This window comes from Canis aureus, chromosome 8, assembly GCF_053574225.1.
Source record: "Canis aureus isolate CA01 chromosome 8, VMU_Caureus_v.1.0, whole genome shotgun sequence".
NCBI classification, from domain to species: Eukaryota; Metazoa; Chordata; class Mammalia; order Carnivora; family Canidae; genus Canis; species Canis aureus.
Window position 1 is genome coordinate 54,190,975 of NC_135618.1, and position 24,773 is coordinate 54,215,747.

Here is a 24,773-nt window from a genome sequence, read left to right on the forward strand (position 1 = left end):
ATCGACAGACATGTAAATGTCTCCTGGTGAGAGAGGTGAGAGACTACAAATTTGTACTGCAGTTACTTATTACACATATTGTCATGTATTACAGTCATTTCATAGTTTTTCTTCAGTGGTATTCCCAATGGAGAAATGGAGGAGACAGATTGTAGGGTTAATCCAAGATTGGAAGCATGCAAAGTGGGCAGGTCAGAAGCATGGGCATATGGAAAAGGAGTGGGGCACACTGGCAAGAGGGACTGAAGGAATGAATCTTGGATCTTGGCCAGATAGAGAAGCCAAAGGGCCTGATAAAAAGTGGACACACCAAGGAATTAAAGATCATGATGAGGTGGAAGAACAAGGACAGTGTGATTAAAGACTTAGGTCAGGGGTCTTGGAATTGATGATTTCACAGGGAGGGCAAATTTAGGTTATATCCAGGTCGGGTGTGGCTATGGAAATGGGTAGCTAAAATGCACTGGAAATGGAGGTCCTAGAATTTAAGTGATTAGAGGTAGGTCAGTGACCCAGGATGGCGCCAAAGTTGGGTTGGAGAAAATTATTGAATGGATTTATGAATTTATTCAACAAATATTTGCCAAATGCCTACCCACATTACTGAACTTGCTTCCTCCTTGACTCTGGCATCCCAGACATGGACAAGCTTTACAAATCGGCCATGTATAAATTACTACCTTCTTCTTAGTGAATAGTAAGGGATAGCAGTATTAATTGCATAATGAAAGTCTGGGGAAATTTTAAAAAGTGTTTATTCTTTAAGGGCAATTATGAATTTCTGTGTTTGCTTTTCCTAAACCATCTTGGCATTTTCTGCCACTTTTCTAAAAAAGCTTGGCTACTTGGATACTATAAATTTGTACAAACAGCTGCTTTATGGACCACTGGAAGAATAAAGAACACATAGTGGCAAGAATTCCAAGTGCTGTTTCTATGGAACTAACCTTCCACCTTGTGTTTTTGCCTCAGTAGTGAAGCATTTGATTGCTTCAGGAAGACTGGCACTGATCAAAAATGACCAGCTTTCTTTTATCTATCCTAGGTTATCAAGGCTGCCTATAATCAAGTAAAAACAGTTGCTCAAGGAAACCTTTCCAGTGTAGATGTCCAGGTTGCCAAGTATGTTTCAGTATTAACTGTTTTTTGTGTTTCGCCTATTTGAAAGGTTTTTTTTCTAAGATTTTATTTATTCAAGAGAGAGAACAAGCAGTGGCGAGGGGCAGAGGGAAAGAGAGAAGCAGACTCCTTCCTGAGTTGGGGCTCTATCCCAGGACCTTGAGATCATGACCTGAGCCAAAAGCAGACACTTGACTGAGCCACCCAGGTCCCCTTGAAAGTTGTATTTTTTATTGTAACATACACACAAAAGCATTGAAAGATACAGAGAGTATTTAAAAGGGAAACACACCCACATCTTATACCACCTAGAGATATAATTTTCAACATTTTGCTTATTTTCTTGACCATTTTATGCTTTCTAAACATAATTGTTACTATTATTATATATATTTATATCCTATAAGTATATAAGCATGTTTATGGTAGAAATTTGAAATTTGGAAATAAGTCAAAAACGATCTTTCATTCCTTACCAATGATTCCTCTTTTTTTAACATCATAATGTTTCCATTTATTCAGATTACTAAAAATGTGTCATAAACAATATCAATAGGTGTATCAAAATATACTTGTTGGACATTTCCTACTGTAAAAGATATTTTTGGCTTTAAAACATTTTTGTATTTCATACCACATTCTTGGTATATATTCCCAACTGGGTCAAGAATTATAAATATTATAATGAAAGTCTGTTCAAATATATGTGTGTGTGTGTATAATATTTTTATTTTTGTATTTCAAAGTCCCAACATAAAAAGGTTGTACCAGTTTATAATCACACCACCAGTATATGAGAGTACCTGTTGTGCCATAACCATTGGCAATTTTTTTTTTTTTTTTTTTTTTTTTACCTCTTTACTGATTTGATAGACCCAAAAAAGATACAGTAGTCCTCCCTTATCCATGGTTTCGCTTTCCACAGTTACCTGCAATCAACCATGGTCTGAAAGCAGGTGATCCTCCTCCTGACTTATTGTCAGGTCACTAGTAGCTGAACACTATGTCACAGCACATCTATGTCCCTCATCTCACTTCATCTCATCACATAGGCATTTGGTCATCTCATACATCACAAGAAGAAAGGTAAGTACAGGACAATAAGATATTTTTAAATGAGAGAGATAGACCATATTCACATAACTTTTATTATATTGTTAAAATTGTTCTGTTTTATTAATAGTTATTGTTAATCTTCCCCTGTGCCTAAGTTAAATATAGGTATGTATGTAGGAGAAACATAGTACATATAGGGCTTGGTACTAAGCATGGCTTCACGCATCCACTGTGGGTCTTGGAAGGTATTCACTATGGACAAAGGATGATCACTGTGTCTGATTAAAAGATTGAAATATCTGTCTCCTATTTGATGATTTTAAAATTCCCACTATGGGAATTCCAGCAACTGGGAGTGCCAGCAAAACCTCACTCGGTTAGTTTGGGGAGTTTCTCTAACAAAAGAGGCATACTTTGGACCAAGCTTGCCTTTTCATATGTCAGTTTAAAACACTTAAACTTGACTTCATCCATTTAGGACAGTTCAAAATGTGAATCATGAAACTCAGACTATCTTCATGATCCCCTTTAGTATTGTCCACAAAGGAAGTATGACAGAGCAGATTACTACCCAAGAGGGGACAACTTATTGGTCATTTCTGTTCCCATTAGCATTATTACTTCTGTTAGACTGAACACACTAAAAAAATTGCATCTCTTAAATAAGCACAGTAGTTTATTAAATATTATGTACATGGGACCAAGGTTGGTTAATAGGATGCTGTTCTTCATGATTGCACCAGAAACAAAACACAGTGAGAATAAATTGAAACCCTAGATTTACTTAAAAATTGGTTTCAATTCTAATTTATTTAAGAAAATGTATTTCCTTAAGCGTAGCTTAGTGTAGTTTTTATAAGGTATGGCAACATGTAGAAAATGGAATTTCAGCTACTAATATCAAGATATGTTTCTTTTCTGCCGTTTTGATGGGGTTGATACTTTTTCTTGTAAGGTTCTTATGAGTCTTCCTATAGGAAAGGAAAGAAAGTAAGGTGTCATTGCTGAAGGAACAAACTGATAATCTCTTGGTAAAGTTTATGGTAGGTAAAGAAATATTTTAAGTTTCTATTTAAACTCCAGTTAGTTAACATACAGTGTTATGTTAGTTTCAGGTGTACAGTATAGTGATTCAACACCTCCATAGGTCATCCTGTGCTCATCACAGCAGGTGCACTCCTTAATCCCCATCACCTGTTTCACCCCCACCCACCGCCCCTCTGGTGATCAGATTGTCACCTAGAGTGAAGAGGTAAAATCTTTGGGGCCCCTGGGGGTGCTTAGTCTGTTAAGCGTCCAACTCTTGGTTTCACCTCAGGTCATGATCTCAGTGTCGTGAGATCAAACCCTGCATTGGACTCCTCACTGGGCGTGGGGCCTACTGGAGATTCTCTCCTCCCTCTGCCCCGCGGCCTCTCTTGGGTAGAAAAAAAAAAGAGGTTAAGTCTTATTTTAATTAAGCTGACAATGTGGTAAAACTGCTGCATTAAATTTTGCTTATGTGTAAATGGAAGTCTTGCTACAGAGTTCCAGACGAGGGAAGTTTATTAAGTTACTTGAGTGCCTTTCTGAACACCAGTTTCTGAGAGAATTATGAATTGGATTTTTATTTCAAATTCATGCTTTGTGCTCATATTTAAGCAGCAAAGACCGTAAGACCTCTACTGTCCTTCCCCACTTGCCTTCTCAATCACGCCCCATCCTCACTGAGACAAATCTCAGTGTAGCAGTGGGCCTCGGGGGATGCAGGTAGATTGAGAATCAGCACACAATATTAATATTCTACAAGTGAACAGTGCCTTAAGACCCCACATAGATAGTCTGCTTAATAGAAATGCCTAAAATCATCACCAGAAAAGTATTATGAGGCAAGAGTTTACTTCATTAATCAAAACTTCGCATTAAAATAGTCTTTAAAGAAATAAAAATTAAAGTCTAAGTTCTAGTGTAAAATCAAAAGGCAGTCTGTTGGGTTTCCAGTATAATCTTATATTGACAGCTTTCTAAATAATCAAATAATAACATGATTGATTAACTGAAGACACAGAAGGGAGGGCTTTAGGCCTGGAAGATTTCAAATCTATTAATCTGTGTATTTATGAAAACATCTTTGAGTTCGAGAACATATTTTATTTGGTTTGAGTTTGAGAACATACTTTAAAATTTCCTTGCTCTTATTAAAACTGGCTTTTGCCTTAGTTACATACCTTTTACTGAACAGGAACAAGCTGAAAGCTGCCTACCTAATGTCAGTGGAGTCTTCTGAGGGGTTCCTGGATGAAGTCGGGTCCCAGGCGCTGGTTGCTGGATCGTACACGCCCCCAGCCACGGTCCTTCAGCAGATTGATTCCGTAGCTGACGCTGATATCGTAAATGTAAGCAAATGAAAACTTATGATTTAACATCAAATAATTTGACCTAAATGATCCAATTTTGGAAGGAATGCATAAGCTCCTTTGGGCCATATATCCTACTGTTTGGTGCCTCTCTGCCTGGCTCAGAGGCGGGAGGGCTCATTACCATCACTTCCATAGATGGCTTCCTTGTCAACTCAGGGTGTGTGTCTTCCTCATTCAACTAAAAGTACCAGAGTAAACCATTTAAAATTCTTAGAGGTCAGGAAGAGTTGAATATTGGCCATTTCATGTGATTCAACCTAATAGTTGAATTTGGCGTTTTTTTCTCCTTCCCAAGAAATGAACTTTATTATGCCAGTCCTGCACCATCCAGCATCTCAAGATTTCCATTTGTCTTCTCAACCGAAGACATTCTCCTGCTATTGCTGTATTTTTTTTCACATATATAATTATGAGATTGAGTTGTTTGAGGGCAAGGACTACGTCTTATACCTTTTTGTATTCTTTACGGTGCCTAACAAATATGTAAACTACAGAATAAATCCAAAATCAGTGGGTTTTCCCAGTTTCTTCCTATATTAAAAATGTCGACTCCTTTGGCGTTGTTAGAGGTCTCAGCCATCTTCTCATGAACAGCTCTACCTTATGTAGGGGCAGCGGGGATAGAAAAAAGAAACAGGTTATTTTAAGGTAGCAACCTTGACTTGATTTCACTTGGCCCCTAAGTTCATCATTTTCATACTCTTCCAAATGGTTCTCTTCCTCTTGTATATGATCATCATGTGAGTCCCAGCCCTGGCTGCCACTACCCCACCGTCTCCCCATGAAAAAACTGAGATAATGTAGGGGCTGCTACTTGTGGCAGTACATCCAACCTAAACAACCAGCCTCTATACTTGAAATAGTGGCATAAAGAACACAGTAACTTTTATGTTAACGGTGTATTTTTATTAACTCAAGACTATTTGCCATGGTAATACAGAACAGGAAAGTACTGCCCGGCCTGAGGCCAACTCTGCCCGCCCTATTTTGCAACATCAGTGAGATTTTCCCTTTCCCCTTTTTAATAGCTCTCCTCATATCTGGAGCACCACACTTTCTCAGTCACACATAGGAGGGAACATTCAAAGGAACAGCTAAGCTTTGTTTTCTTACAATGTCACAAATTAGAATAACGCACTGACCCTCACAAGAGCTTAGTCCAGAATTGCTAGTTCAGGATGCCCTGCCCATACACTCTTGAAATAACAGAAAAATAAGTTTGTCTACTAGATAATACATCCTCTTATCTCCATTCATTTTTCTTTTTTTTTCTTTTTTTTATTTAAAGGCTGCAAAGAAGTTTGTTTCTGGCCGGAAGTCCATGGCAGCAAGTGGAAATTTGGGCCATACACCTTTTGTTGATGAGTTGTAATACTGAAACACATCTTTCAGGGAAGAGCTGAACGTTTTCTCAACCCAGAGCAGAAAACACATGAAAGTCAAAAATCTCTAATATAACATTTATCTTTTTTTCCCCAATGAGATGAAATGTCTTAGAACATAAATACAGGTTTTTGTTCCCAACTGACTTAAAGTCAATAAAACATTCTGTTTAAATGTTTTTCTTGCATCTTTGCAATTGGCTAATAAAGTATTTATTATATGCTGAGATCTTTGTCTTAGATGCTATAACAGAACAGGAGTATAACAACAGAGCCCAGAAACATCAGAAACTATTAAAATCAAGATAATATTGATGGCTTTTAAAGATAAGCCATCAATAATTATCCTTTTAAAATCTATCCTTTTGGATCAGAACTATTAAGTAGTCTGGGTTTTACCCCCTTTCTGTCTTTTTCACAATAGAGTTATTTCTGAAGAATATAAATTCCCTATTAATCATATTCTATATTTCCACTGCCTTATTTTATGTCAGTTTTATCTTCACTGTGTGACAGAGTTTTGTCTTTCTCCTTATCTTCTCCCTCTCCCTTGTCTGTTTCTATTCTGTTTCTTAGGGCTAAGGGGGAAAAATTATTACATGAACAACTAGCCAGAAAATGCATCACTTATTATAAGTAGGGCATTTGAAGTTTGCAAAACAAGAGCAACTAAATATCTAAATAAAAATGTGATACTTACCTTAAAAAGTGAAATTCTATGTTTAGACATTCTGGTCCTGTACTCTTCTGCTACATTTGTAAAAGATGAAACATTCTTCTCCAAAGGGAGTGTGTTAATGATGTGAATGATGTTGCTATTTTGAGAAAAGGCAGTGAGGCCTGTCCGACCCAAGGGAAGTGTTTGGATATCATTGAAGAAGGTCTCTGAAGGCATTACAATGCACTTGTGAAAGAAGTGGTAAGTCTGCACATATTCCTGTTAAGTATAGCAAACCTGTACATAGCAATGCACAAAAATTGGGTGTTTTCAAGATCACCAATTTACAAACTGCTCCTAAGCAACTTTCAATACAGGTTGACCCTTGCCCTTTTCAACGTGGGCATAGTCTTCCAGCCAAAATGCATCTGAGGTGGAGGAGGCTGTGGAGGAGGAGGAACTTTCATTGTCTCGCTTCACCATTGTCCAGTATGGAGAAGGGGCTCTCACTTTCTTAAGATCTCTGTGAATCATCACATCACAGTTAATGTCTTTTCCTACACTAATGGTATGGTTCTTCTTTTTATATCCATGCCATTCTTTGGAGATAGACACTGGTCTCCTTGCAGACTGGTGCCCAGTGGACTGTGAATATTTATAATACTTCAGTTTTTTATCTGAAACTACATCTTCATTTTCATCACTGCTTGTGAAGGAGTCATCTTTTGACTGCTTAGTTTTCGTTGTTGTGCTAAAATGAAAAAAATAGTGAAAGAAATGGATTTTTAATTGTCTAAACATTCATTATCCCCTAACAAGATGTCTTATAAGTGGCTTTGGTTCTTAAAAGAAAGGATATAAGTTAGCTTTAGCACTTTCTGTGTTGTTGACATTTTTCTCTTTAAAGATACCTTTACATTTGTTTCCATTCCTAAGTGTAAATCAAATTCTGCCTTAAGTAACTTATTTTATATTGCTTTGTACTGACTTAAGCCAGACTACTGACCAGAATATTAGCAGGCCTTAAAGTGTAGGTTAATTTCCCTCCAGAAGGACAGGTCAACCTGGCCATCTCCTCCACAGAGCTCTCTTATGGGTTACATTGAGTCAGCAATAACAGGATATTACCCATTTCCAGAGTATTCAGAAACCAATGGGCCTCTAAGATCTTCAACACACTAGTTATTGAGAAATCTTTGAGTCTTCTTTTTTCCCCTAAGCATCATCATTTGCCTCTCTCTGGGGTTTACAAACAGATTTATACAACACCCTCTGCACCCAGATGTGTCTCATTCACTATTCCACTTCTCTGTTGCTGACCAAATGTTTTTAAAGATTTTTTATTATTTTTTTTAAAGATTTTATTTATTTATTCATAGACACAGAGAGAAAGAGGCAGAGACACAGGCAGAGGGAGAAGCAGGCTCCATGCAGGGAGCCCGATGTGGGACTCGATCCCGGGTCCCCAGGATCACACCCCAGGCTGCAGGCGGCGCCAAACCCATGTCACCGGGGCTGCCCATATAACTTGCCCCAACTGTTGGTTTTCTTGAGAGCTCATTTGGAGGTTCCAACAGAGGAGCACAGCTAATTGTACACCCTTGATGAAAGAACAATTGTCCTCTCTGACCAAGTACACAGCTTCAGAAGGGATGCGCATGAGCAATGAGGAAGGAAGGGGACGCCTGCCTGGCAAGCCAGACCACCCTCATATCTCCAGCTACTGGCTTTCTTGATTGTTGAAACTTGGGCAGTGCATGACCTTTCTAATGCCTGCAGTTCCTGAGCCTGAACAAAGTGCTGTTTCCTGCTCCCCCTCATCCTGGTCTTTGTGATTATGGCCCTCTGGGACATCTGTCCTGCTACAGGGAAATAGGAAATCGTTTTCTTCCCCCACAATCCCCCTCACCAGCCTTTCAGACTGGCTTGCGTTATCACTAATATTCTTGCAGTTCTGACTGTTCTATTTGCTTCCAAGAATTGGAACAGGTTTTCCTAAAGCTTATCTCTTCTGGTAACAATTAGTAACTGAGTCATTTTCACTGAGAGCCACTAGTCTTAAAATGTGGATTTTCTCAGGACTAGAACAGTTTGCTTTCAAACATGCACAGGACTTCCTGAACAGCACAAGAATGGGAAAAAAAAAATCCAAGTTACTTTTTTTTCCAGACTGCAAAGAATATCCTTTGTTAACTCTGTATTAGGTAACTATAAGGAACAAGTAGTAGAGCTATGTTCTTTTTCAACTGAAGTAAGATTATAAAGCCACAAGCCAGCAGAGGTCAGAGTTGGTTGGAAACAGTTTATATACCACTAGGCCTGTCCAGATTATTATGTGCAATATTCTCCAATGTTCACAGTGCCATTTGCTTCTGAAAAAGGTCATACCAGCTTTGTGTAATAAGCCTTCTCTTTCCCTTTTTGCTCCTTCCCTGCCCCATCCCTATAAATTACCAAAGTGCCTTAGATATAAAATGCTTTGTTTAATTAAGGGAGTCAGAAAGTGTTTGGTATTGGTCCTAAGTCTGGGCTTTAGCCTCATTCTTGAGTTGTGCTATTCTGTTTCTTCTTTGCTTTTGATTGGTCAGTCTGCCGTTCTTAGATTTTAGTATTTTGAATCTCAGACTCTGAACAACTGCTAAGAAACATTCATTCTATAAACAAATGATTAACAACTCAGGCCTGAGAGCTGCACTCTCCAGCACAGGGTCCTCCAGCTGTGCTGCTGAATTTAAATGGTTAAACTTGAATAAAATTTAAAATTCCTCAGTTGCAATTCCTCACATTACAGGTGCTTGGGAGTGGCTACCACATGCGACAGATCAAATAGAGAACATTGACACCATCACAGTTCTTTTTGAACATTGCTGTTCTAGAGACAGGCCTAGCCGCACTTAGCCCTGTGACCTCTGTCAAGTTTACATGCACCTCTCTTGGCTTTGGTTTTCCTATCTATAATCAGGATAATAAAAAGCATTAGCCTGAGGATTAAGTGGTATAATGCTTGGAAGCAGGGTCTACCACATTGTAAGCAATGTTATCATTAATAATTTTTAGCTAAATCATGAGTGGTTTGGTTATTGGGGGAAAACCTTGTCCCCAGTCTGTGCCTGTTCTAAGGGGACAGCTCTAGCCCACTATCACCATGTAGGGATGCAAGCCCATCTTCTGATTTTTCGGGAGAAACCAGAGAAGCAGATTCTTTCCGTGAAATCTTAGATGTGTAAATTTGGCAACTAATTCAAATATTTTTCATTTTAAAACGTTTGAAATATACAGAACAATATATAAATAGTTTAATGAAAAAATATATAAACACTTTGGTAGCCACATCCCCAGGTTGAGAAATAAGAACATTGGCCCCTGGAAAAGCCCCCACGGATCTGCCTTTCTCTATACAAGTCACTGCTATTCTGGCTTTTTAAAATGCTCTGGGAGACTAGCAAAGCACATCTGTTGGCCATATCAGCCCCTTGGACCACAAGTTGGAATATCTGAAGTAACATCTATGCAATGTGGGCCTTTTTTTTTTTTTTAGTCCTTAGTAAAGTCCCTAGCCAGATTTCCTTGAGCCCATCCCAATAACCAAAGATACACAGCTGTAGTGACTAGTGCTCAGAAATCCTGTCAAATTATTAAGGACCACTCTTGGCATCAGAGCACCGAACTCATCATTAAAGGAAAATGATCTCATATTCAAGAGAACTTCCTCACACATCTCATCCTCAGAAGAGTCTCTGGTACACCTGAGCTCCAGATAAATATGCTCTCAAGTGATTAGCCTGAGCTTCAAATCCAGATTTTTTCATTCATTCTGAATAAGGGAAACCATGTGAAAGTCCTGTGGCAAATTTAGCATAACCACACACTTAGTCCTTGCCTTACAGTCTACTTTCTCCCAGGGCAACATAGTAAACAATGGATTATACAGATTACTTCACTGAAATTAGGATAAATGCTGTGAAGGAGATACACAGGTTACTTTGAAAGCATATGATGGGTGGACCAGACAGTGTTTTAACACTAATTTAGGAAAGCCTCTTGGATAAAATATTTTAATCAGGAACACGTCAATCAGATTTGCATTGTAAAAGAATTGTTCTGTGTAGAGAATGAAGAGAGGACAGGAGTAGATGGTAGAAACCAAATGGTGGCCCTGACTGGGGTGATGGTAGTGGCCAGAGAGATAATGGACAAATGTGAGAGACAACTAGAAGGTAAAATGACAAGTCTTTGTGATTATTTTGGGTGGAAACAAGGGAGATGGAGAAATCTAGCACAATCCTAAATTTCTGACTTGTTCAACAAGGCAAATGCTCCTCCAGTAAGATAGGACCACTGGGAGATCAGCAGTGAGCTGGCTTTGATTTTTTGGCATAATGAGTGTGAGGGATTTGTGTTGCACCCAAATGGAGCTATCAAGTGGAAGATGAAGGGTTTAAGTGTACAAGGTTTGAAGATCATACAAACTGAAAATCACTCATATTTGGAGAGTGATAGAAACCACAGGCCTCAGTGAGGGATCGCCCAGAAGATTGAGAGAAGGGAGCCAAAGATTCAGCCCTGGGGAACTCCTAAGGCAGAAGCCTTGGGAAAATGGTGTTTCAACAGGAGAGGGGGGGTGGGAGTTGTACAGTGTCAAATGCTGCTCGGGAGCCAAGTACAATGAAGACTTGAGAAGGATCCACTGGAATCAGGAATATGAGGGCTATGAGTGGCCCTGCTAAGAGGCCTACACAGAGGTGGTAGGGGGCAGAGCACCTGGGAAATCATCTGGGGAAATGGCCCACGTCTGCTACAGTTCTTTCCACATGTCTGAAGTCAAACAAACAGGACTGTGTCTTCCTGTCCTAGGGGGGCAGGAAGAGGGCAGCCGAGTCAAGGTGGGGCTTGTGAAGGTGGCAGAAGCCTAAAAAAGGCTTACATGTTATCGAGAAGACTCTAGCTAGAAAAAAGTTGAATGTGTGGGAGACAAATGAAGGAGTGGGATTCACAGCAGGTGTTTAAAGCTGACTCTGGACAAGGGGACACATTGCAGGTAGATTTCGGAGGCAGAGCTCCTCCCCTGAATGGTTCTCTTTTTTATAGCTCCAGGTTCAAGGCTCTCACTTTCATTAATCTGCCTCACATTAGGTCCTGTAGAGTGTACTTTTCCAGAGGGATTTAGAACCCACCAAATTATTGTGCTGGTTTCACCTATCCCTTCTCCCCTGGGCCAACTGATCATTCTCACATGAAACCAAGACCCACCCAGTGCTTCACAGACCCCGGGGTACTAGCATAACAAAAGATTTCCTAAGATAAACTACTTACCGTGTTACTGGGAATTTGGTCTCAGGGATTAAATCATAGATTTCTTTCCATTCTGGGGGTATGTCGATAAAATATCGGTAAATCTTGATTTGTAGCACTGTGCCTATGGTGATGTGTTGCAAAAGTTTTAAAAATTCTCGAAGAGTATATCCTAACACATTGGCATGGCCAACACTAATCAGAACATCACCTAAAGAGGGAGAAAATTATCAGTAAAATTAAGATAATGGGTCAGTTGGTTCATACCACTTTTGGCTTTACTGTGAATTGTTTCATCTTAAGGCTTCATATTGTTGGTTCATTATGAACCCAAACCAGGCTTCAGCCTTTATTTAATAAAAATGATCAGGACACCTGGGTGGCTCAGTGGTTGAGCATCTGCCTTCGGCTCAGGCCATGATCAAGTCCCACATCGGGCTCCCTACATGAAGCCTGCTTCTCCCTCTGCCTATGTCTCTGCCTCTCTCTCTGTGTGTCTCACGAATAAATAAATAAAATCTTTAAAAAATAAAAATAAAAGTCATCTCAGTGACATGGGTGTCCTTTGCATAATGGAGAATGCACGCAAGATGTTTCTTAATAACAGTGTAACGGTAAATATTATATCATGTTTTTAATGAATTTCTTTGGTCCTTGGTGTGACAGAGGCTAAAAAACATTTATAACCAGGGACCTGGGTAGCTCAGTGCTTGAGCATCTGCCTTCGGCTCAGGGCAGGATCCTGGGGTCCTGGGACGAGTCCTGTGTCAGGCTCCCAGCAGGGATCCTGCTTCTCCCTCTGCCTATGTTTCTGCCTCTCTCTGTGTGTCTCTCATGAATAAATAGAATCTTTAAAAAAAAATTATAATCTGAACCATCCTTTAAGATTCTAAAAATGTGTTTGTTTCAGGTAAAATGAATAGCTATCAAAGAAAAAAAAACACACTAAGCGAATAAATGACCTAGTTTTTATTCTACCTGCCTGGCAATTTCCAGTGTCCTCCTCTGGTATTAAGATTCAAGACTTTGATTTTAATTTTCTATCTTGCACAGTATTAGTTGAGCAAATAATTCTGCATGAAAAACACTGGACATTCAGCATGCTTTAATTAAGCTTACGAAAAAATAATAATAATAATTAAGCTTAGGATGCCTACACAGAGAGTATGTTGGTTAAAGGGATTTGACAGCTAGGGGGCCCAGTCTGGGGCATTACTGGACCTGGAGAGAAGTGTGATGGTCAAGTATGGAGCTTCTGAAACCCCTGCAAGTGTGATGGAAACCACACCTTGACGGCAAGCCCCTGGACCCCCAAAGTGGATGATACTCATTTGTGCCCACCTCCCTACCGCCAGCAGGCACAGCAGGGACATGTAAAGAGATCCAGGCACTGGACACTCCCACCTGGGTCCCTGAACCCCAAGCAGGCAAGGCGATGAAGAGGGATGACAGGAGCAACCCGGCTTCCAGGGTTGGTTATGCGTGGTCCTTTGTTCTCATCATTTTCCAAGCCTGGTTCTCCAGCCTTTCTAGCAGTTCTGTCAGACTGAGTCTTCTAAATTCAGTGCCTTAATAAAAACTGTTTTCTATTGCTGGCACCAAATAATCCTGACTACAAGGACGTGCAGCAAGAGAGGAAGGAATACAAAGAAACTACTTTTTAAGGGCTCACATTGGGTAAAGTCTTAGCTAGATCTCACTAGAACTAACAGCCTGCCAAATGGTGATGGAGGCTTTACAGCTAACACTGGATGAAGGGACTCCAATGAAGTCCCAAAGGGCGTGTTCATCTCTCTGCTCCAGGGAAGCCAGGGCCCCCTCAAACACCCCCATTCCAAGAGAGCTGAAGCCTAACCTCCAAGGAGAAAAGAGGATGAAGTACCTTCTCTGATACCACACCCCACTGTGGTGTAGTTGAGAATTATGCTAATCTCAGAGGAAGCCTCCAGGGAATGCCAAGGACAAACTCCCATAGTGCTAGATCCTATCAGAAACTTCAGTTTCAAAGTAGTAAAGAAAATGAATACTTAGAAGAGTGGAGAAAACCTGCTTGGGTCTTAGAAAGTAAGAGGGTAAAACCAGCCAAGTATCTGCAGCTAACTTCAAAATGAAACCAGCTTCTCCCAGCTACCTGCGGAGTGTGCAGTCTGAAATAGCTGTTCATCCTATGGAGGTTAATTACAATGGCAAAAAAAAAAAAAAAAAAAAAAAACACAACCAACAACAACAAAAACCCCTCACTGGATGAGCTTACGTGCCTAATGTTAAAAGGGGTGTTTATAGCTAAAAGCTATGGTTTGGCATTCTGCTTAATTACATTGTTAAAGGGTGTTTTTTTATCAAGAGGGCAGAAAATAAACAGCTTCATTCCCTGACCATCCTGGCTGTAAACCAAACATGTCATTGTATGAATGTGATTACTCCGGCAATAGATATTAACATTGCCCTTCATAAAGAAATGCCAATCTGCTATTTATGAACACCAACCTCATTACACTTTATTTTTCCTCTTTTAATGGGCTTTAGGAACTACATTATTACAAACATTGTCTCCATTACCTATATTAAATCAAATTTGTGGAAGCCAATCCACTACCAAAAAATAGATTTTGTTTCTTCTTCATCTCTCCCGATGAGGCTGTGAGTTCCATAAGCTCCCTGTGGTTAGAGACCATATCTGTTTGGCTCACCTGTATACCTCTGTGCCTCGCAGGACCCCTGCACACTGTAGGCATTCAGGAAACACTTACTGAATGTGGCCAGTGCGCGACCTGTGTTTGCCTTCAAAGCTATAATAATTTCTTAAGATTCTAGGTGTCAGAGTCTGTTTTTTTTTTAAAGATTTATTTATTCATGAGAGACCCAGACAGAGAGGCAGAGACATAGGCAGAGGGAGAAGCAGGCTCCCTTTGGGGAGCCTGATGTAGGACTCGATCCCAGGACCCCGGGATCACAACCTGAGCCCAAGGCAGATGCTCAACTGACTGTGAGACACCCAGGCGCCCCCCAGGGGCTGTTTAAAGCCATACTGGGCAAAAGGAATTTAAAGTTTAGCTAGAATACACTAACACTAAACTAGGAAATCAAGTTGAAACCCTATTTTGAAACACCAGAAAAGAAAAATGTGAAGCACCTGAATAACAAATAATGGGAACGGGAGGTCATAGGGTCAAAGAAATGTCAGGCTTGTGGGACTGTCACCTCTGAAATTCTCCATCAATGTCAAAAGCACTGAATTCGGGTCTTTGAAACCAAGCCCCTGAAGAGAAGTGATTGACCTATCCTGAAGAGATTTGGGACTCTGGACTCTCTGGTACTGAAATTTTACTTCCAGTCAGGGGCCATGGACTTGAGTCCCAGCTCTGTGTGTCAACCCTGTTCCTTCATCTCTCTAACCCTCTGGCTCAGTTTACCTCCCTTCCAGGAGTGGTGCAAAGATTGAATGAGATCATAGGTGCGGAAACTCCTTGCACAATGGCTGCGACAAATACTTATTATTTGTTTATTAAGCAGACATAGCAACTGTGCAAGCACTGTAGGTTAAGTCCTGGCTTTAAAAGACGAATTAAAGACTGCCTCTGACCTCACAGAGCCCATGACCGCACCATGAGGTCCTGCCTGCTTCTTGTGCGTAAATACACTCTCCTGTCTCAGTCCAGCCAGTGTGCGCTCTGGCTATCAACTAGCATCTGTCGCCTGACCCCAGAAAAGCTGAGGAGAACAAGCAGAAAAGCTGACACAACCTCTCCTGGACTTTTTTTGGTCTGGAAAGTCCAGAACTCTCTTTCTGGCACTTCGTGCCCCGGCACCAGGTAGTGACATTTGGAGAAAAATGTTTTGGATTTTAAGGTGAGGTAAACTTTCATAATGGCATCATTTAATTATTTTCATCTTTAATCCACTGCTTCTAACCTGACCTGCACTTAGAATCACCGGAGGGGCTTTGAAACCATCCCTGGCCCCGGATCAATTGGATCAGAACCTCTGGGGAGATGGGTATTAAGCATCTCAGTTTTATAAACTCCCAGATGATTCTAATAGGTAACAAGAGTTACAAACCAGCGGCTTAATCCACTGGGGCTCCTGTACCACAATCATTTTTTATTTAAAAAAAAAAAAAAAAGACACAAGTCTGGAAACTCGAACAGCCTCAGAGAAATGATTGCCAGTATTCCCAGAGAACTGTAGTTTTCAAAGCACTTTCATAAAGATTATCTCTCCAAATCCTTGTCCCCTCTGATGAAGGTGGTATTATCCTAAATTAGAGATTTAGGATACACCTGGAAGATTACATGACTTTGCCCAAGGTCACAGAACTACAAAGTGGCAGAGCCTGGGCATGAATTCAGGCCCAACTGAAACTGGATGGTTCTTCCCTCTTAGCACCCTTCCAGCCCATTGCGTCTCCCTGACTTGCTAAACTGGAGCAGACACCAGAAAACATGTCTTACGCTGAATGGAAAATTCATCAACGACAAGAGAAACAGAGAGGTATGGATAAAGCCCTTGGGCTCCGAAGTCTAACAGAGAGGGTCCAGCCCCTGATCCCTGGTGTGACCATGGGCAAGTTATTAATACCTAATTCGTTATCTATAAGGTGGTTTACTGCAGAACCTAGCTCAGGGATTGTCAGGAGGGTCTGAATAATTCTGAATTAATGCATCTGAATGGTAACAATGAACGATACTGCCTTTGAAAGAAGGGTTTCTCCACAGAGAGCCTCAAACTCTGGAGCGCCACTGTGCCTCTGCATGTGGGGTGAACCTGGGCAAGAATTCAATCGCGCTGAGCCTCAGTTTTGTTCCCCGTGAAAGGGGGATGATAAAGGCTCCTACCTAGAGACTTCTTGTAAGCATTCAATGAATAAAAACGCACAACAGCAAGAGCCAATGAAGTGATAGCAACTGGCTGGCCCACAGAAATCAGCTGCCAAACAACATCAGCATCACTGTTACGGTTATATGGAAACCTGTTAACTGGAGCCTCCTCAAAGGCAGAGGAGGGAGGCAGGGGAGACCACAGTCACCTGGCTTGAGTTTTCCGTCCCTGGCCGCAGCCCCCTTCCTGATGAGGTGGGTGATCTGGAGGTAGGGTCCATGTTGGATGATGATCAGGCCCAGGCCCAGGTTCCCAACGGTGAGTTTGGTCTGCTGAGTTTTGCTCAAGTTGTGTACAGATGACTTGACCTTGAAGTCGATTTGTTTGTCTAATAAAAAAGAGGGAGACATTTCATTCCAGTCACTTAGACGACAGCATGACAGTTACCACGGGGATCCTAAAGCCAGACGCCTGGGGCTGTTCCTCAACCTCTCTATTCCTCAGTCTCCCCATCAGTAAAGTGAAGACAACACGTGTCTAGCTTGCAGGCTTGTTGGGAGTGTAAACGAGACCACTCAAGGGCTTTGCACAGCGCCTAGCACCTGCCGAGTGCTTAATCACTGTCCGTTATCAATTGTCCACTTGATGATTTTTTTTTGAAGGAGGCAGTGTGCTAGGAAAGAGCAGTTTCTTGCCCTATGGATCTTCCAGCTTCGTGGAAGAGACAGAAAGGCATCAGTCATGTAAATGTATGTTGAGTAACCAACTGTAACACATGCTAGGAAGTACAGAGAGCTCTGAGGGGAGCTGACACAAGGACCAGGTATCCGGTAGGGAAGGTAGTCAAATTTGAATTGAGGTCCAAAAGACCAACAGGAAATGTTTAGACAAAGGAGGGTGGGAGGGATCACATGGGATCAAGGCTCTGGGACAAGAAAGAACATAGAGACTTGTGATGGAGGCATTAGGAGCAAAGGCAGAGCCAACCTGGGCTGCTTCATTGGCTTACCTCACTGGAAAAGCTTAGGAGCAATTTGAGCAGGACACAGTAAGATTTGCATTTTCTTAAAACCAAACCAAAACAAAAACCCACCCTCTGGCTTCTGTGTAGAGCATGGATTGTGGGGTCCAGTGTGGAAGTGGGAAATCAGTGTTGCTGTAATCACCCAAGCATGCCATGGCAATGACGGTGGAAATAGTAGGAAAAGATCATTTGGCAGGAAAATCTGGGACAATGGGTGGTGGTGGAGGGGTGTCAAAACATGTTTTCTACAGATCCAATTGTCACAAGGAAAGTTTCAAGGACTGTGGGGTGGTGTAAAACAAGTTATTTTCCCAAGAGGAAGCTTCTCAGAAGACTCATTTTCAGAACACAGGAAACTTCTGGGGGACATTCATTTTCAGCACACCTTTCCTTAAGGCCAAGTGACAAACTGCTACTTGGCGAGAACCTTCGCCAAATCCACCTGAAGGTGGTGCTCTGAGGGCCCCTGGAGTCCTCCCCACTGCTGAGGGAGGGGTCCCCCAGTCCCCACCCCCAGGTGTGGAGGTCTGGGGAGGGTTCATGGCTCTTCCCTCTAGGCAAGCGTTCTTGCTCATCTTCAACCTCACTCTCCCCCAAACCACAGAGCCTCTCTAGAAAATAAAGGAACCCCGTATAAAGAAGGTACCACCTTTGGAGACTTGACGGGATTATAGGAGCGATTTGGAGCGGTCATACCCTCTCCAGCCTGGCCTTCCTGAACATGCCGAGAAGTGGCCTCCCAGGCAGGGTCGGAGTTCCAACCTCAGCTTGCAAGTTAAATAAATGTGCATGGGATAAACCAACCTGGGAAGCCCAGTCTCAGAAGACGCCGGGGCTAAGGCTGAAAGAAGGCAGGCTCAAAAGCCTCTGAGGATTTCACTTTTATGACATTCTCCGTGCAAAGGGCCAGACTGCGGGAAGCAGATGGGCACCGGGGTCAGGCTCTGAAGTGCGGGCCGGCGGCAAAGGGGCAGCGCAGTCATTGGGGGGTTGGGGAACGGGGTCGGGGGTGGGGGGGTGGGGAATCGTTCCACATCTTGATCGTGCCATGATGGTGGCTGTTTAACGTGGGTATTCGTTTGTCAAAACTCGAAGCTATACTAAGAATGGGGAGGGGGCTCTTACTGTATGTAAAGTAGTATGTAAAGTGAACAGATGATGGAGAGCGGCCGCCTCCCAGGCCAAGCGTGTGATGTGCCCATTTTACAGGCGAGGCAAAGTGATGGAGCCTTTGTCCCAGGGCGGCCCCCTCTGCCCACGGCCCCGTTACCTTTCCAGCTCTTGTTGGCGGCCTGCTTCATGGCCCCAGGGGGGCAGGCCGCTCAGGGGGGCCTCCCGGAGCCGAAGCTGGAGTGGATCCAACTCCCAACTGTTTCGAACCTGCGAGGCGCCGGCGCACGGCGGGCCCGGGCTGGAGCGGACCACGGGGCACCCCGGGGCGGCGGGAGCCCTCGGGCGCTGCTCTCGGGATGGCCGCCAGGGGGCAGAAGTTGGGCGACCGTGTGGCCACAAGGGCTCAGTGGACCCCGGAAAGCAAGCGGAGGGAACATTTTGGTGGAGAAACAACAGAACTTGTGCAGGGGGAGGGAGGGCCTAGGTAACCCAGCGCCTGGCTCACAGTGGGTCCATCATCCATCCTTGGAAAACAATTGAGGCGGGAAGGATGGAGAAAGCACAGAGGAGGATGTGGCAAAGACACGAAATGGTCTGCAGAGGCGGATCATAACGAGAGGACCACAGAAGAGCACAGAAGCCCCTGCTGCGCTCCCAATAATGGTATTTTTAAATATTGTTGCATCAACAGTTCCAACTGTTTCTGGAACTGCACTGTTTTCGTGGATGTTTTGAATGAGGAAAGGCCAAGGGTTGCTCGAAAAAAAAAATGAGTCACGATTAGGAGAGGAATTAATTCTTCCTTCTTTTTTTTCCAAAATAATCTGTCCTCCCCCACACACATTCACTCACAGGACAAATATTTACTGGAAGCCCATTCTGTGGTTTGTACTGATGCTGGGGACACAACAGTAGGCAAGACAAACAAGGGCCCTATCCTTTTGGAACTCAATTTTTAAAAAGCAGATGAAGCGGATAATTTTAGGAAACTAGTAAATGATCAAAAATATATTCTAGAAGAAATAGAAGACAATGTGATGAGGTAGGTCCTGCTGTCATCCCCACTCTGATGACACAGAGAGGGTAGGTACCTTGCATTCATGCTTTCAACAAGTAGTTATCAAGCATTTATTAAGTGTCAGACGCTGGCAAAACACACCATGGGCAGGTTCCAGTTTCATCGGCTGTTTCTGTAGCTTTACCCAGACAAGAAACCATGGAAGATTTTCACTGGATAAATCCTGTCTTTGCAGAAGCTGAGACAGGGAAATGAACAGAGCCTGTCCACTTTTGTACTCTCAACCTCCAGGAGTCTCCAGCAGGTGGCTTCTTGTGATCAATCACCAGTTTCCTCCTCCAAACAGTCTGGCGAGGTGTCTGTTGGGACACCAAATTAATTCCATCATAAAATGCATCCTTTTCCTCTACTTTCCTATGAGTGGGGGGATGGTGAGAGTTTGTGGGACTAAAGTAAGTCCACAACAGAGATTTGGTGAGGGGAGTGTATCAGCACCTGGCACACAGCAGGTCCTTCTGCCTTCCCTCCATCCCAGGCTAAAAACCTTCTTGGAGCAGAGTCAAGATCACACTGATGGGCGCAGTTGCAGGACACAAAGGGTCGTGGATGCTGTCCTGTGCTGCCCAGCATCCCCTGCAGGACTGAAGGGTTGATTCCTGCCCCTCCACCCCACCTCTGCTTTTAGCTGAGCTCCTTGCCCAGGCTCACACCTTCCCAGGGCAGCTACCATTCAGTGGCTGGTCACCATAGGGTGAAAACCTGCCTCCCTCCATCCAATTCAGGCAACTCTGGAGAGCAATCCCAGCTCTGGGAGCAATCCCTCCAGGAGCTCTGGAGCGGGGAGGGGGTCCACTGAGGTCTTTTTGTGGCTGTGCTGCCACCTGAGCACCTCCCTCGACCTGGTGCTGCTTCCCCTCCCTCCCCTCACAGGTGTGGGGTCCAAGGGTACATCCCAGTAAACTCCCTGTGACTCAACAGTGTCTCCCAGAGAACCCTCCCCAACTTGCAGCAGCTAGTGCCAGGGATGGTCTGAAAGAGCAGATGCTAAGATAGGATTTGGGGGCTGGATGACTCTGCTGTCCAGGTAATCATGAGGGTCCCATCCTCAGTAGAGGAGGAGTAGCCTTCCATTCTTCACCTGAGTAAATGAAATGGTTGGGCACCCATATGATCTGCCTGTGTATCTCTTGGTATTCCTTTGCCCTACTTTGACAGTAAATGGACAAAGAAGCCACAGGCTGAGAAAATACATGACAACTAGTGGCTCAAACTCCTTAGGGATGGAGGTGTGAGCCCCCACCACCACATAAGCCACCTAGACTACCAGAGGTGCTAGCAGAAGGTGAGAGGAATTTAGGATGGGCAGGAGAGGAGGGAAGTGATGAGTGTGTCAGGCCTCAAGATGAGCTGCAGCTGCAGTGGGAGCTGTAGTTTGCTCCAATACCCTTCCTCTTCTAAGATTCCCACAGGAAGAGATGCCCACCAGGGTCCTGCTCTCATAACTGAAAAGCTGGTGGACCTGAGAGTACAATGGTGCACAGTGGCCAACATTGCCCTGTATGATCTGGTACCCCTGAAGACTGAAGGGCCTAGTCCCCAGCTGCTGGGAAGGTAGGCAGATCTCAGCTCTCTCAAGGAATTGCCCCTGGCTGAAAAGCAGCCTTACCCCAGGTCATGCCCCATTCCTAGCACCTCATGACTGGTCCATGCAGGTATGCAAAGGCTTGGCCCCTTTGGCCCAACTCCAAACAGCCATCCCAACTTCAGAGTTTCCCATGGGATCTGCCAAAGCTTTCTGGGACTGCACCACCACTAGACTGCTCCCTGGGCTTCCCTGCTGCCCACCCACCCACCTCCCACCCTCCACAGGAGTTGCTCCTGAGCGCACTCAGCACACTAATCTAATCGATAATCTCTTGTCTCTGAGTCAGCTCCAGTGGAACCCAGTCTGTGAGAGGAAAGGAGATGTGAGCCAGAGGCACAAACTGTGAAACTCTGGATTTAGCTTTTTTTGTTTTATCTAATCCCAAAAACCCCATGTGCACATGTATGGTCCATCTACCACACTCCTGGCTTGTATGGTGAACTTCACCCTCTGGCAGGGGGGTAGGGGGGTAGGCGGCATGTTCTTTATCTTGTCAGGCCAAAGATACTCCTTAAAGAGAAGAATGATTACACGGTCCCTCCACAGCTTGCACCAAGGTCCCATCTGGATTCGGCCTCTCCCGGCCAAGGCCTACCATCCATCAAGATAAAGCACACCGTGTTCACAGCCCCTTAACAGCCACAGATTGCCTGGTTTATGACTCCAGGCTGCCAGTATAGATCCATTCTGGGCGCTTTCTGGGTCCCCAAGGATTTTCTGCCTTAAGGATCCTTGTAGTTCATCTCTCTCTGAATAGAAAAGTCGTAGCTGCTTTGCTTAGGGGTGAGTGAGGGGATGGGGAAGTTCTATCACAGGAGCAGCGTGCAATGACTCGGAGTCTATTAAGTAAGATAAGGGAAAGAGGCCCAGAGACGTGACAGGATTTTCCCAAGTTCAAGTCAGTGGGGGGAGGGGAGGGCAGACTAGAATACAGTTCTTTTTTTTTTTTTTTTTAAGATTTTATTTATTGATGAGAGACACAGAGAGAGGCAGAGACATAGACAGAGGGAAAAGCAGGCTCCCTGAGGGGAGCCTGATGTAGGACTCGATCCCAGGACCCCAGGATCATGCATGCCCTGAGCTGAAGGCAGATGCTCAAACCACTGAGCAACCCAGGCATCCCTAGAATACAGTTCTGTATCCTTTTTGTTCCATCACACTGCCTCTCCCTAACCCATAGGCTTTGCCTCTGCTAAAATCTAGACTGAGATACAGAGGAGAAGCAAACTGCTCTGTCTTATAGATCTAAGGGAGGCCTAGGACTTAGAAACACCAGGTATGTTGTAAGTCAAGAATGAGATGTGGGGCTAAAAACAGGGTTAATGGAAAATCCATAAGCAAAGTATTTGGTCCCAAAATATTTGATCCTGGATGGTAAGAAGGAATGGGATCGGTAACTATTGTCTAACATGCCACCACTAATCTGGTAAAAAATATTCTTTTTTTAACCTCACACTATTTTCTTCTATAAATTTAAGTATAGTTGACATATATTAGTTTAGGGTGTAAAACAGTGATTCGACATTCATATACATTATGAAATGATCACCACCATAAGTCTAGATACCATCATACTGCTTGTTTTTATCCTTTAATCTTAGATCCACCTTTTGTGGAGGGGCAGAGATAGGAGGGACTGGGAAGTACTGCCCAGGTAGAAGGAGAAATTTATACTTGTTTTATTTATTATTTATTTATTCTTAAAACGTTATTATTTTTTTTTAGAGAGGGAGATGGGAAGGGCAGAGGAGAGAATCTTTTTTTTTTTTTTTTAATCCGTGAGAGACACACAGAGAGAGGCAGAGACATAAGCAGAAGGAAAAGCAGGCTTCCTGTGGGGAGGCTGATGCAGGACTTGATCACAGGAAACACCACCCCCCATCCCACCATCCACCCTCCGCCTGGGATCATGACCTGAGCCACCCAGGTGTCCTGAGAGAATCTTAAACAGGCTCAATCTCACAACCCTGAGATCATGACCTGAGCTGAAATCAAGAGTCAGACACCTGTCCAACTGAGCCAACCAGGCGCCCCATATACTTGTCTTTTTTAAACACAATATTCAAATGATCATCATTCCACTCATTGGAGTTAGAATAGGCAAACTCTTTCAACATTTCACCTCAGGATTCTCATCAACTGCGTAGTAGACAACATTAGTGGACATTATTTGATAATTCAGAACTATGTAGTTGGAGTTTATTCTATTCCTGGGCAACAGAAACTCTGGATAAGAAGCTAAGAATGTGATTCCATCAAACTTTTCCAGTACTTAAAAAAAAAAAAAAAAAAAGTGAAGCCCTCCTGCAATAATGTGATATGCATATCTGAATCCGTGGAATATATCAATCAGCTTCTGCCAATTTCTGTGGCAGAGGAACACTAAATGGTGTAAGAATATATTTTTTTAAATCCTTCCCCCCAGGAGACCAATGTTTGGACAGGAAAGTCTATAGACTAGCAATCAAATCCCTCCTTACCCAATCTGTGTAGTGACACTGATAACTCCCTGTGTTTTTGCAAGGCTGTTGGATTTAGTGGAATTTGAAACTTGCTGAGTTCTGTGAACGTGCAGGCGTTCCGAAAATAGAGACAGATGTCACTCTTCTAGGTCTTTCTAGAGATGACCTATGCAGCATTTAAAGAGAAAAATGAGTGCCCCATCTCCAGTTTGCTGCATGGGGGACTATCCAGGAAAGCGCTGGATCCAAAGGTAGGGTTAATGCTGATTTGGTCAATGAGTCATGAGAGAAAAAGAAACCTCCACTATACAGCGAAATTGTAGATAGATCAATCATTAGTATTTGATCATAACAAATTATGCCAAGGTCTTGTTTTTTTGTGGTGTTTGTTTTCTGTTTAAGCCTCTCAGGCCTCAGCTTGGTCAACCCTATCCCCCAACAACCTGGTTACTCAGGCCCGAACCTCAGGAGACATTCCTGAGGACTCTCTTTGTTTCATCCCCTCCCCCATTGTCAGTTAGCCCTTTCCTTTGCCTCCAAAACATCCAAAGCTGTACATTTTCCTCCACTGTCACCATTCTCATCCTGGCCAAAGCTGCATTTCTGTAATTTTGCCTGTTCACTGGTATCCCTGCTTTCCCTGTGGCCCCTCCCCCCTACTAATTACACCATCCTCACAGATGAAATAAGACCTTGTTAGTCTCCTGCTGAAAACCTCTGGTCCCTTTCCCTTCCACTTACAACACAATACAGACTTTTTAAGTATGGCTCCCAAAGCCAAGGCTGG

General features: G+C 43.2%; 2 protein-coding genes across 10 annotated transcripts in view; one reads left to right on the plus strand and one right to left on the minus strand.

Annotated features, from left to right (window-relative positions):
- Positions 1–6,183, plus strand: part of UQCRC2 (ubiquinol-cytochrome c reductase core protein 2) — a 25,208-nt gene extending 19,025 nt beyond the window's left edge. Inside the window, exons 12-14 of one of the 2 annotated variants that reach the window (XR_013385027.1) lie at positions 1,046–1,122; positions 2,045–2,205; positions 4,397–4,549. Coding sequence is in view for 1 of the 2 variants with exons in the window: in XM_077906933.1 (XP_077763059.1) it covers positions 1,046–1,122; positions 4,397–4,550; positions 5,863–5,946 (315 nt within the window). In the remaining variant the exon portion in view is untranslated. Of the gene's footprint in view, positions 1–1,045; positions 1,123–2,044; positions 2,206–4,396; positions 4,551–5,862 lie in introns of those variants that run through there. The other variant, XM_077906933.1, reaches the window with a different exon arrangement.
- The window catches only part of PDZD9 (PDZ domain containing 9), a 23,660-nt gene extending 4,499 nt beyond the window's left edge, over positions 1–19,161 (minus strand). The window contains exons 1-7 of one of the 8 annotated variants that reach the window (XM_077906937.1): positions 19,019–19,161; positions 16,933–17,112; positions 11,928–12,117; positions 6,657–7,365; positions 5,025–5,170; positions 4,419–4,536; positions 1,977–3,146 (exon numbers count right to left, since the gene is read on the minus strand). In XM_077906937.1, coding sequence (XP_077763063.1) covers positions 6,972–7,365; positions 11,928–12,117; positions 16,933–17,112; positions 19,019–19,049 — 795 coding nt within the window. In that variant the 5' untranslated portion in view covers positions 19,050–19,161 and the 3' untranslated portion in view covers positions 1,977–3,146; positions 4,419–4,536; positions 5,025–5,170; positions 6,657–6,971. Of the gene's footprint in view, positions 1–1,976; positions 3,147–4,382; positions 4,537–5,024; positions 5,175–6,656; positions 7,366–11,927; positions 12,118–16,932; positions 17,113–19,018 lie in introns of those variants that run through there. The other 7 variants (XM_077906934.1, XM_077906935.1, XM_077906939.1 and 4 more) reach the window with 7 other exon arrangements.
- Between the last annotated feature and the right edge of the window lie 5,612 nt (positions 19,162–24,773).